Here is a 13129-nt window from a genome sequence, read left to right as displayed (position 1 = left end):
TATTGTCTGTGAAAAAGTGAAAAGCCAACATGTTAAAGTCATACATGTAAGCAAATTTATGTTCATGAACGACGTCTTAACTTAGTGTCCCCGTGGTTTTTAAGCATTAATAATTTATCCACTTGTGGATGAAGGCCCTCCCCCACACCACGTTGGCCATGGGGAGATGCTGGTCAGTGGGTTGGTGAAGAGCGGGGGGGGGAATGGTGGAGGGGGCGAGAGGAATGAGGGGAACTTTTGCATTGCTGAAGGCCGAACTGGTCCTCAAATACCTTTGGCTAGCCACACATTTGCAAAAACCGTAGCTTTATACAGTAACATTTCGAAAATAATCGTGGCTCACTTGACCACACTAATTCAATGCCTATATTATTTCCTCCAAAGATGTCTTTGCAGTGACAAAGGTGACTGAGTGTGACTGATATATATATAAAAAAAATAAACACGGTGCAGTCAGAATTAAAAAAAAATATCTTAATTACCCGATTTAGGGCTTCTAAAATATTTTCACTTATGGGTAAATCAAATTTATAGGTCGATAAAAAGTGGCCGACCTCATGTGGTTTACGGGCCTTATGAAATGAAGTGGCAGTGTGTCATGCCTGTGGTCCATAGATTCTAGATTCCCTTCCCCTGGTGTAGGCTCTGTCTGGAGCTCTTTGTCTCACTCTATCGTTGCGTTGCTCGGCAGCATGCTGACACAAGAGAGCGCCGCTCCTGGAAGGGGGCGAGGGCTCCCGTCCACAAGCAGCGTCGCCACGCAGAGAAACTCCGCATCCAGGCAGCACCAGCACCACCACAGCCAGCACCACCACCAGCAGCATGGCACCGACAACCACCAGACCCGCGGCGGCACGCTCGGCGGGCAGCAGACGGGCTTTGGCAGTGCCAGGGGCAGCCCCGGCAGCGCTGGCGCCTCCAGGGGCAGCTCAGGTTCCGGCTCGTCCACGTCCATGGCGCCGCCACCGCATAGAAGCGGGAATGGTGGCGGCTCGGAGTACGGGACTGCGGGAAATACCGCTCCGCAGGGGCCATCCGGGAAAAAACAGCGCAATGCCAAAGTTCAGAACAGTGGTGGCGGCGGCGGCGGCGGCAGCAACGGCAGCAACAGCAATCACCACAGTCATCAGCAGCAGACGAATCAGCTGCCGCACACGACACAGCAGATGCGGAACCAGCCGAGCCCCGTGCCAGAGACGCTCACGCACCAGTGCGGCACGCAGACGCCGGAAAAAGACGAGCGGGCGCTGGACATTCAAGCGGCGCAACTCGGGACGTTTTCAGACGATGTCGCGGACTCGGGCTACGAGAGGAAGGGTTCGGTGGATGCGGGGAGATTGGATGAGCCGGAGCCGGAGGTGGTGGAGGCGGAGGCACTGGAGGAGGAGGAAGAGGAGGAGGAGGAAAGGGGCGAGCGCGAGGGATCGGAGCAATCGACGACGGTGACTACGGCGATGGAGGCGCTCGTGGGCGAGATGGACGGAGATGAACCGTCGCACTCCAAGCGCAGCAGCCGAGGTGCCGGCCCGTTGAAACACAACGCTGGGACACAACGGGCGTGGTGTGATGCTATCGATGATCGTAATAATTGCGATGATGGTCACTGTTGTAATCACGGCGACAGTGGTGATGATGGTGGCGATAAAATTATAACGATGAATGTTTTGATAGTGATGGTGGTGGCGATTGTGATGCACATGTTGTTGACGATGATGATAAGGTTGATGAAGCTGAGCTAACCGTAGCTATGATTTTAACCCATCATCTTGCAAAAAAGATGTTAGCATTGAGACACTGTACACATTGCGTTCTATTTTCGGCCATTCAACCATATACACCTTGTATTATGTAAGGAGAGCAATGAAGGGCATCGTCGTGATAGTGGTGATTATACTGATGTTAATGATGATCTCGACAATGATAAATTATCATGATGATATTGGCAATCATGTTCATGCTCATGGTGAGGCCTTGACAAGGATGATGATGCTCTTAACAATTTAAATAATTATGATGATGCCACTGATGATGATGATGATGATGATCATGCTGCCGCTAGTGTTGTAGAGGTTCACGACGACGACGAGGGTGATGATAGAGTACACGTTAAAGTACTAACGCTGACGACGCGTGGCGCCGGCAGGAAAGAAGACGGTCCAGCGCAAGGTGGCCAAGCTGCAGAAGCGACGCGAGGACCGCGAGCGGCGCGTTGCCGGGCGAGGCGACGACGACGACTCGTCGTCCACGACCACCGAGGCCTCCAACCCCGACCTGGAGCCACCGCACCCCCACAAGGTGACCCATCCCCCGCCCCCCCCCCCCCCCCCGTCAAAGCAAAGACAAAGGTCCCCTCCGTACAGCCTTAACAGACTGTTGGGGCAAGTGCCGTTTGGGAGCACCTATGAAGGCCGGCACGGCACACGAGCGGGTGGGTGGCCAGCACCACGCCCGGCCGGCCGCCTTTGTCTGCTCAGTGGCGATGTTCACACATCGCACCAGGTACTCACCTGAGCTGCTGAGTTCACCGAAAGAAGTCCCATGGATGGTTCTGATGTCAACCGCCGCTGATGATTGGCCGAGTTCGCAGCGCATTGCTCTAACCACTGCACCACTGCTCCCCACGAACCACTCCTATGCTCATGCTCGCACACATATATGCGTGCGCACATAATTATAAGTGCATTTAATGTCTTGGGGTATTGAGATAGATTGTATTTCTTTCAGCAAGAAGGGCCCAATGAGCTGTTCTCTTTCATGGGCGTTCTGGGACGGTACAGATATTCTAGATTGCAGATCTTAACTACAATCATGGTTACATCGGTCGTGATATTAAACAACAGAAAGTATCGCTCCGTGCTTCACATGCTACAGGAATAGGGAAGCAGTCGAAAATAAACGACCTACGGAGGAGACGTATGAGCGTGTGCAGCGAGTGCTGTGGTACACGCGTGTGGTCACGTTTTAACAACGCCGACGCTCCTCTCTCTCTCGACCATGTCTCTACCCCTGCAGGCCTCCGAACAGCTGCTCAAGCCAAGGAGCCAGGTCTCTCCTCCAGCACGTAAACTTAGCGCAGACGGCGGCTACGGTAGCAGGGCCAGCGGTGCCGGGGGGGGGGTGTCCATCGCGGCGATGACGGCGGCGGTGACGGCGGCGGTGACGGCGGCGGCGGCGGTGGCTGCCACAAGTGGTGGCGGCCCCAGGAAGAATAATGGCGGCTCTCGGCGCGACCCCTATGCTGACCTGCGGGAGCCCAGGTGAACGCCGGCGCGGTTCGACGTAGTTAAACTTTGGTTTCGCGCGATTTCCCTGGATTTTTGTTCATAAGGCTAATGGAGGGATCTCTGTGTTTTGTGTGTGCTCGCGTGTCTGTGTTTGGGCCCAAGGCAGCCAGTTAGGAGATATGATGGCGTTCGGAGATATGACATAGGGTCGTTAAATAAACTACGCAGCTCAATAGTGTCCTACATCGCATCTCATCTCAACCACTCCATTGCCCTAATAAGCCCCCAGGGTAGCCCACGGTGGCAGCTGTCCCTGTGTGGCATAAGGTGTACGAAGCACCGGCCTGCAAGTGGGCAGTAGTCTGCCACTCGTGGGCAATGTTGCCAATGTGGCTTTTTTCCCATGGAAGTAATATGCAAGTCATTTAAAATTTGGCAAATTCGGACTGTGAGACCCGACACGTGGTCTACGATTTCTCGAATAACGTCACATGATCTTTAACGTCCACTGCGAAGCAGACTGCGTGTAATGCATTCAAAGTTAATTCACTCGCAGTATTAACCAGGGTAGCCACCGGGCTCGAACCGCAGACCTATGAAACAAGCAGCGAACGCGCGAACGTGCGAGCACGCGGCGGTGTGTGATGTCTAATTGTTCATTAGCGAAATGATGAATTGAATGCGTGGTCGATGTGTGCCCAGCTCCCTGGAGCTGCCCTACACGACGCAGTTTGAGCAGCGACAGCGCAGGAAGGACTCGTCGGGATTCTCCGGCAAGCCAGCCAGTGGCTCCTCCCTCAAGGCCGACGTGAACCCTCGCAACAGCAAGCATGGCAGCTTCACCAAACAGCGCGGCAAAGGTTCTTGTGCGCACACGTAAAGCACACGCACGCCACATGCAACAAAGACGAAGATCCCCCCCACCGCATAGCCTTCAAGAGACTGCAGGAGCAAGTGCCCGTCGGCGAGCATCTATGAAAGGCCGGCAACGGTACATGAGGGGGTCGGTTGACCTAGGGGAGGCCCAGGACTGATTCAGATAATCGTCACTGCTGTTCACCGTTAGCGGGAATCGAACTCGGATCGCAATGCAGCGTGCTAACCGCTACACACACACACACACATACGTGAATACACACACACAGACAACTCAGACATGGGTGCGACACGCATGCATTTATGCACACACAACACAGGAATGAACACATGCACACATACAACACGCACACACGAATAAACATGCACAAACTCGCCCTCAGTTTTGTGTGTCTATGCACACACACACACACACACGTGTACCCCTACGCCATGTGACAGTAGGTGATGAGAAGGTACACCATCTAGTTGAAGAAAAGTCAGGAGTAATTTTGTGATGACATTCCAGAGGCCGTTCTCTGACATTGGACGATGCTATTCTTTCTGCGAGAGCTCTAATGGAAATTCATTAAATCCTAAGATACATAACACCGATGGCATAGTTGGTATATAATTGAGGGAGAAAACACAGTTATAAAACAACCCAATATGCTTTTCATTTTCTTGCATGATTTGCTGCTGTTGTCAGCATGTGTTCCGATCTTTGTTTGTGGAACTTATTTTCCACTGTACGTAGCCAACCGCGCGAATCGGAGGTGCGGGGGAGAGACAACGAGCTAAACACAAAAAGCAGTTCTAAAGAAATTACGCATCGGCGGTGCAGGCCAGATGGTGCCGAGCGTCACAAAACGATTGTGTCCGTGAATTCCCACGTGCAGGAAGCGGCGGTCCGATGGGTGCCCGCGGCAGCTTTGGCCTGAGCACGGTGGGCACAGACAGAGGTGGTGGTGGCGGCAATGGCAGCGGTGGTGGCAAGACCTCCCCGGCGTTCGCGTCGGACCCAGAGAGCAGCGGCACGGCGAGCCGGACCAACAGCAGTTCGGAGGGGGAGAAGGACCATTCCCCTCCACCCGAGTGGGACCTCCCATCCATGGCGGGCAAAGCCAGCAGCTGTAAGTCCGTGCGCCGCCCTCGTTGGTCGTGTCACTCGTCCGTTTTGCGAATTTTATCTGTTGCCAACAACAATGAAAAATCTAAAAGAGCCGTGTTGCGTCGGTTAAATGCCATGGCTAGATAATTGCTGGATAAAGTAACCGGTAAGGATTGCACGGTGACTCAGTTGGTAGAGGAACGGTATAGGTAGCCAACCGTGCACCTCCGATTAGCACGGCTGGCGACTTACGGTGCGATTTTGTACGTTTGCCCACTGACAAAGAAATGATCAGTCTATAATTTTAATGGTAGGTTTATTTGAACAGTGAGAGACAGAATAACAACAAAAAAATCCAGAAAAAGCATGTCAAAAATGTAATAATAGGGTTTTTCCCCTTTTTTTCTGGCAACAAAACTGAAACCTTTTTACAAGGATTCATTCATGACCAGATGGCGCCAAAAGGCGTCATCTGGTCGAGCACCAATTGGGTCGAGGCTCAAAAGAAAGCCGTCCCTTGGTGTGGACCAATCAAGGACAATGCATATATTATCATAGTATGTTTTTTGTTTGCATTTTGACTGCAGGTATTGTGGTTAATGCAGACATGAATCCTTGTAAAAAGGTTTCAGTTTTGTTGCCAGAAAAAAGAGGAAAAACCCTATTATTACATTTTTGTACTGGCAAAGGATGTCTAATCATGTCAAATGTTATAAATTGATTTGCATTTTAATGAGGGAAATAAGTATTTGACCCCTCTGCAAACATGACTTAGTACTTGGTGGCAAAACCCTTGTTGGCAATCACCGAGGTCAGACGTTTCTTGTAGTTGGCCACCAGGTTTGCACACATCTCAGGAGGGATTTTGTCCCACTCCTCTTTGCAGATCTTCTCCAAGTCATTAAGGTTTCGAGGCTGACGTTTGGCAACTCGAACCTTCAGCTCCCTCCACAGATTTTCTATGGGATTAAGGTCTGGAGACTGGCTAGGCCACTCCAGGACCTTAATGTGCTTCTTCTTGAGCCACTCCTTTGTTGCCTTGGCCGTGTGTTTTGGGTCATTGTCATGCTGGAATACCCATCCACGACCCATTTTCAATGCCCTGGCTGAGGGAAGGAGGTTTTCACCCAAGATTTGACGGTACATGGCCCCGTCCATCGTCCCTTTGATGCGGTGAAGTTGTCCTGTCCCCTTAGCAGAAAAACACCCCCAAAACATGTTGCCACCTCCATGTTTGACGGTGGGGATGGTGTTCTTGGGGTCATAGGCAGCATTCCTCTTCCTCCAAACACGGCGAGTTGAGTTGATGCCAAAGAGCTCCATTTTGGTCTCATCTGACCACAACACTTTCACCCAGTTGTCCTCTGAATCATTCAGATGTTCATTGGCAAACTTCAGACGGGCATATATATGTGCTTTCTTGAGCAGGGGGACCTTGCGGGCGCTGCAGGATTTCAGTCCTTCACGGGGTAGTGTGTTACCAATTGTTTTCTTGGTGACTATGGTCCCAGCTGCCTTGAGATCATTGACAAGATCCTCCCGTGTAGTTCTGGGCTGATTCCTCACCATTCTCATGATCATTGTACATACAAATCATCCTGCGTATATTATCATGTTTGTGCTGCCGAGCTCTGTGATGTTTCTTTTGGGTTGTACCGTGTGTTGTTTGGCACGCGGTACAACCCAAAAACCCATGAGAGAGCAAAAGAGGATCATATCCTTGCACGTACTTGATAAAGTATTCAAGTTTTGGTAGAAAGTCAGAAGTGGTTTTTCTATGGAGATGCCGCTCCCCATCATGAGATCGTGAAATTTTCACCACCGGCTCAATGCAGGTTAACACCATCCAATGCTCCATTGGTGAATGGAGACACGCGGCCACTTTAGGAATGAATTAACTGATAATTGTCTTGTAATTTTGGCGCGCATTATATGCGAGTGAAGTTATGCAGGGTACAGATGTGTGCCTTGTTGTTCCATCCTAAAATGATTACCGTGCCGTTTTGTTACCAGCCACGGACAGCCTTCACCAGCTCTCCCTGCAAACGCTCAACGCCGAACCGCTTCTCAACAGGCATTCTCGCGGGTCGCCCGTATCGGGTCCTTCCTCGCCAGCACCAACTCAGCAGGGGGCCAGTTACAGCAGCGTTGTCGCGAGCAACGGGTATGGAAAAGTTTGTATTGCCATTCGGTCATAGACGCGGAAGACAGATGTAGACGCGGCATCGGGTGAAATTATAAAAAGTGTGCTTCTGGCCTGCGACAGAAGCGTAAAAATATTGACCTGTAACTTCCATAATACGGTTTATTTTTTTGTTAGATCGCGTAACATTAAATGTTGTGGATTTTATCTCCAACAAAACCTTGTGCTGTACTAGTAACGAATTGGCACATTCCGTTTACGTGACAAACCTTACGAATTGGCTGTCGGGTAGTGGCGGGTTCAATGACACAACATTTATATTTACGCGATCTAACCCACAAAAAAGAAACCTGTATTATGGATGATATTTGTCGCGAAAGCCTACGTGTTAAACTGACCTTAGTTTGGGATATGGCCGCTGCCGAAACTAGTCGGGATAAGCGAGTCTCAGGCCAGCATTTTTTGCTTCTCTAATGCCACAGGGTAGCACACGGTAATCACTTGACATTGATGTTGAAGACGTGAGCGAGGGGAGCACTTTTTGTCGGGCTCGAGTCATTTTCGTTTCGTCCGCAGTGACGTCGGAATGAAGCCAAATGGCAGCGCCGGGCACGCTGTGAAGGGGAAGTTGACGAAAGCTACTTCACTTCCTGGGAGGAACGGAAACCCCACGTTTGCCGCTGTTGCTGCTGGACACGAGAAGATGATTGGTAACGCTAATTCCCTACCCGTGCCCTCCTTCTATATTGCATTATTATCTCCGGACATTAAAGTGAAATTTTACAGATCGATTTTAACAAATAAACGAATGTTGATGTTGCTCTTGTACGTGTCACCTACATACATTGGATATCATCATCATCAGACGTGGTCAATCCACTCCCCGAGCCGTCTCTCATGGTTTTACTCTTCAACGATCCATCTTGCACCCACTCCACACAAGATTGTCTCTTCATTGGACGTCCTCTTTGGCACGCTTCCTCTTTTGGTCGCGGCTCCGCTGTTGGTTCCGACCTTGGCCCATCATTCTTTCTAGCGACGTGCGCTGACCAACCACACTTATTTTTCTTTACGGTAAACGTTATGCGTCTTAATTTGCATTCCCCCTCTCTGATCCGTGTGTTCCTCTCTTCGTCTCTCAGTGCAATTACAAGCGTGCACCTCCGTGCTTAATTGGATTATGGAGGGGCACTAAAATATTATTTTCACATGCTAAATTAAGTGTTCACCTTAACCTGAGGCATGTTTGTCCTATATCCTTCAGTATAAATGCACCTGTGCATTGGTAGCACAGTCGCCTGGGTTAGGAACACATTATACGCATTTTTTAAAGGGGAGAATTGCATGAGGGGCTAACAGATGTTCTGCGTGTGTCACATCAGCAGCTCCACTGGCTGACCCCAGGAAGGCGGTGCTGGAGAAGTCCAACTCCACTGGCAGCCTGATGCTGGAGGAGCCCTGTGGCTTGGTAGAGCCTACCGTTCCCAGGGATGAGGTGCTGGCCAGCAGGTACGCCCGCTTTGCATCGAAAGGAAGTCGGTAGACTTGTCAAATTGTTCTCTCTGGTGTGCGCGTGACGTGCTAGCGTGTCTAACGTGTCCCCTCCCGCCCCCGTGTGTAGTGTGAACGCGTACAGGGCCAGTGTGTTCACTCAGTCGCCCCCTTACACTCCGCCGCTCACCTTCTCCGCCTTTGGACCTTCCAACTCCTTCGACCTCAGCGGAGGTACTGCTCCAAGCACCCCCCGTTGTCCCCTGCCTCTTGGCGTTATTAAGCTATGATTAACACAAAATAGTTAGTAGCATTGTTGGGAGTATAAGGTCACACGATCAACAAGGACACAATATATCACCATCGTATATCTGTCCTTCCACCAAGGCTTCCTAGGAGTTGATCATTTTAGCAGCATTGGTTAAATACAAGCAAACTCTAGACTGGTTTTTACATACATTGTCTCATCAACAGCCAGGCTTGCTTGACCCATTGCTGGTAAACTACCAGATGTTACAGAAACATCTTTTTAACCTCAAGGTTTCTCTGGAGCTCCCTTGAACGAAAGCCCACCCCCCCAGCAGTGGCGTGAGCAAGCAATTTGATGCCTATACCTATACTCGTGTGATGACGTGTGTGTGTGTGTGCGCGTTTCCCAAAAGTGTTGGGCCGCTCTCGCTCCGGATCGGGCCCCCAAAGCTCCGTGGGCAGCATCGGCAGCGGCCTGGCCGTATGGGCCGCCAACTACAACTGCGGCCCGTCCGGCGGCGATGGGAGCTCCCCGCCGGCCTCGGTGGCTCCCCCAGCCGTCATGTCCGCCCCCCCGTGCTCGGCCCCGTCCTCGCGATGCTCGTCGGCCTCTCCGTGGAGCGTCCTGCTGACCGACTCGCGTCCCTCCCAGGGGCTGTGGTCAACTGGGCCTTCCTCGCCCACCAGCCCCACCAGCTCGGTGAGTCCCACGGCAGAGAAGGTTTTTCGTAGTGCGAAGATAGGGAGTACCCTGCTGCAGTCCAGCCGTGGTTCTGACCAGTAGTAGCTGCCCCCATGCGACGCAGTCAGCACCGCCTGCATATGGGTTGTTAGTCTGCCAGTTCGGGGCGACGTTGCTTGTGTGTTTTACAAATTTGGGCCATGATACCAACAGGATCTTTTGACACCGGCAGTGAAGCAGACGGCGTGTATTTTTTTTTTATTAACCAGGGCGGTCACTGGGTTCGAACTGCGACTCTGCAACAAGCGGCAAACGCGTTACCGCTCGGTCATTTCAAGTGGGCAGATCTCACAAAGGGGAGCTTGGAATACAATCGATCATCGATTATCCAGCGACTTCGGGGGGGGGGGGGGGTGCTGGATTTTCAAATACACCGGATTGTCACTCATTATTTCAAATAGCTTCTTTTTGTATCACATTTTTGTATGACGTGTTTTTCTTGGTTGCTCTATGTTATTTGGTATTCTTCTGTGCGTCTCGTGATCTAGGTTCAAATTCAAATCTTGGCTTCTCATTGACTCGACCGGTAGTGACAGCATGTTCATGTGGTTATCGTCACAGTATTAAATAAATTGGACATGTCAGTGAAACTAATTACGTCTGTCTTAGAGAGATAACATTCAACTGGCTCCAAAAAAGGGTACGGTACTTTTTAAGACTCTAAATTTTCCAGGCTAACCTTAAGAGAAGCGAGTGTGTCCCATCATGCCTGTAATTAAAATTGTATTGCTCAATTTCGCATGCATGATTGGCCCAAAGATTAAACCACACATAAAAGCACAATACTCACAAGGGAAGAAAGCCAGTTGTGCTTTGCAGGCCATGAGTCTTTTGCTTGTATAGCTCTTTGATGTGTCTTCAGGTTGTACGCATGTTGTTCCACATGGTCTGTTGTGTCACTTGCACGTACTGGGAGTTTCAAAATATGGTACTGAAGGAACTGAAGAAGCTCCCAGCACATGGAGCGAAATGTTGGACATCATGCCAAAAAACACACAGTACAACCTAAAAACACATCGGAGAGCTGTATGGAACAATCACGAATGCATTGGAGTTGACCTCCGCGTGCCGCAGGTCAGAACTTCTGAAGTGTTTCCCGGGTGAGGCCTACCGAGCTATACAGTAACCCACGTGCCTGTGTGTTTACCCCCACCCCAAAGCCACTGCTGATGGGCGCATCCAACAACATGTGGACTCACCCTTTCGGCTCCATCTGGTCGACTCCGGGCGACACCGGCCTCACGCTCAGCGTTTCCACCGCGCCTGGCCACCACCACCACCACCCGACGTCGCCCTCGTCTCACCCGTCCGTCGTGGCCCCACCGCCGCCCGGCTCCGCCCTCCCGCTGTCGCTGCAGGCCTCCTCCTCGTCAAACTCCTCGTCGTCGTCAAACTCCTCGTCGTCCTCCTCTCCGTTCGCCGGCCACCCTGGCTGCCAGTCGGGCATCGTGGGTCGCGGCGCCGGCGATCGCCTGGTTCCGGCGCCGCACCCCGCTCACAGCGATGCGGCGCTGGCGCCGTTCAACCCGTTTGGGTGCAGTGGCCTGGATAACATCTGGAGGCCCGGCCCTCCTCCTCCAGCCGCTCAGCGCCGCTCCCCGTGGGAGCTTCCCGACGCCTGACCGATATTTCACCGTGTCCATGAGCACTTTAACGAGCATCGTCGTGGAAACCGATCACGAATTGTGGGGGGGGGGGGGGGGGGGGTTTTGGGTTTTTTTTTTTTTAAAAGGTGTTTCAGAGTGATTAAGGGAAATTGTTACATTGTGTTGAAATGGAAATCCCGCTAGATTTCCAAAAACAAAGTTTGTTTATTTTATTTTTACCTTTTGGATGTTAAGTAAAATGAAATCCGACAGTTGAAAGGTATTTTGTTGTTTTTAAACTTATTTGAATATTTCACTTTGCAAGAAGGACAAACATCTTGAGCAAATTTAACATATAATAGCATAGGAAGGTAACATGACACAGGAAGCTTAACAGCATGTCAACTTAAAGATGTTGACATGACAGAAATGTGATTATACATGAGTATGCCCAAAACACTCGCTTATCTCTAACCCGCAGCTAAATAATACCTCAGGGTTTATGGTTGGAAGTATATTTGGTTTGTGATCGGTTGCCATGACGATAGGCTGTTAATGACACACACGACGACGATGATTTCTGCTAACTGCTCTTTTTCTCATCTTGCTCTCTTCTTCCCTGCTCTGTCAGCTTCACCTGCCGACCTCTGCACTGCTGCACCCCCTGGCCTTGATCTCTGATGAGACGATAGATTTATCAAACGCCTAATTATTCCGGAATAAATGAGAGAAAACAAAAGCAAACAACACCGCAACGCACCTAACGCCAAATACTTGTTGATGAGATTATGCGACGAAACGGGAGTAAAAAGCATTTGGTGGTGCAGATTCAGATGTAGACCAGTTCTAGTCAGGGTGTTTGGAACTGTGGTGACATGGTTTACAAGAACCCGGCTTCTGTCTGCCCGCTCGAGTTGGCATTGTTGAGCGGGTGGTGACGAGAGAGGTACGGCACACACATTATTTTTTATTCTTATTGTTATTATTATGCCACATCTGTGAGAGGCAATTGACGTGACTAAGCCATCAGACCGTCGGAGACACCTTTCAGTATTACGCTGTCCGGGAACTGACATCGAGGAGGGGGAAAGATGTTATTCTCAATTATTTCACGGTTCTCTCGTTTTTAAATCAACGCTGAGCTGGTGAAAGCGAAAGTGATGTCGATGTTGGTAATAAATAACATCCCTTATTTTTTACATAAATAACAATGCAGCATAAGGATACAAGCATAATTGGAATTAAATGTTTCCAAAGTTTAGCAGTTCCCAAGTTCGTAGAGGTGGTCGTAATTTCCTCATGAGTTCCCTCACGAAAACGGGAAATTGATTTATGGTTGCCCTGTTCAGATGCAAGATGACACCACCACCGCTTTCGAAAATTTGGGGCTGTGGCTCAAGCAGGGCTCTTTAAAAAAGAAATTTGAAATAAAGTTAATGTGTTGATGACATCTTTAAGAAACAAGACAAAAGGCAAAAGTTGTAACAAACGCCAACATTTTGGGTAATGATGCGTCTTGTTTTGGAAGAGGGAGGCGTGCCGCAAAGCTTCACGATGGCAAGGCCTTCCCTTTGCGTTCCATCGCCAAGCACAAAATGGCATTCGACTTTCCCGCCATTTTTTTTGTCGAATTACTTTCTTTGGGTTGCACTTCTCTTCTTTTTTTGAAAATAAACCTTTTTCCAAAAAATGAAAATGTGTCCAACCGCTCCCCCCCCCCCCGTGTTT

General features: G+C 50.2%; 1 protein-coding gene across 3 annotated transcripts in view; it reads left to right on the top strand.

Moving 5' to 3' along the window:
• TMEM131 (transmembrane protein 131) overlaps positions 1-13097 on the top strand; it is a 114566-nt gene extending 101469 nt beyond the window's left edge. The window contains exons 31-41 of one of the 3 annotated variants that reach the window (XM_076067816.1): positions 692-1518; positions 2144-2295; positions 3025-3257; positions 3927-4084; positions 4979-5212; positions 7204-7354; positions 7910-8043; positions 8716-8842; positions 8955-9058; positions 9487-9773; positions 10976-13097. In XM_076067816.1, coding sequence (XP_075923931.1) covers positions 692-1518; positions 2144-2295; positions 3025-3257; positions 3927-4084; positions 4979-5212; positions 7204-7354; positions 7910-8043; positions 8716-8842; positions 8955-9058; positions 9487-9773; positions 10976-11437 — 2869 coding nt within the window. In that variant the 3' untranslated portion in view covers positions 11438-13097. Of the gene's footprint in view, positions 1-691; positions 1519-2143; positions 2296-3012; positions 3258-3926; positions 4085-4978; positions 5213-7203; positions 7355-7909; positions 8044-8715; positions 8843-8954; positions 9059-9486; positions 9774-10975 lie in introns of all 3 variants that reach the window. The other 2 variants (XM_076067815.1, XM_076067814.1) reach the window with 2 other exon arrangements.
• The last annotated feature ends 32 nt before the right edge of the window (positions 13098-13129 follow it).

The sequence above is a fragment of the Petromyzon marinus genome, chromosome 18, assembly GCF_048934315.1.
Source record: "Petromyzon marinus isolate PM22_M1 ecotype Great Lakes invasive population chromosome 18, UKy_Petmar_22M1.pri1.0, whole genome shotgun sequence".
Lineage (NCBI taxonomy): Eukaryota > Metazoa > Chordata > Hyperoartia > Petromyzontiformes > Petromyzontidae > Petromyzon > Petromyzon marinus.
This window is presented reverse-complemented; position numbering and strand designations above follow the sequence as displayed.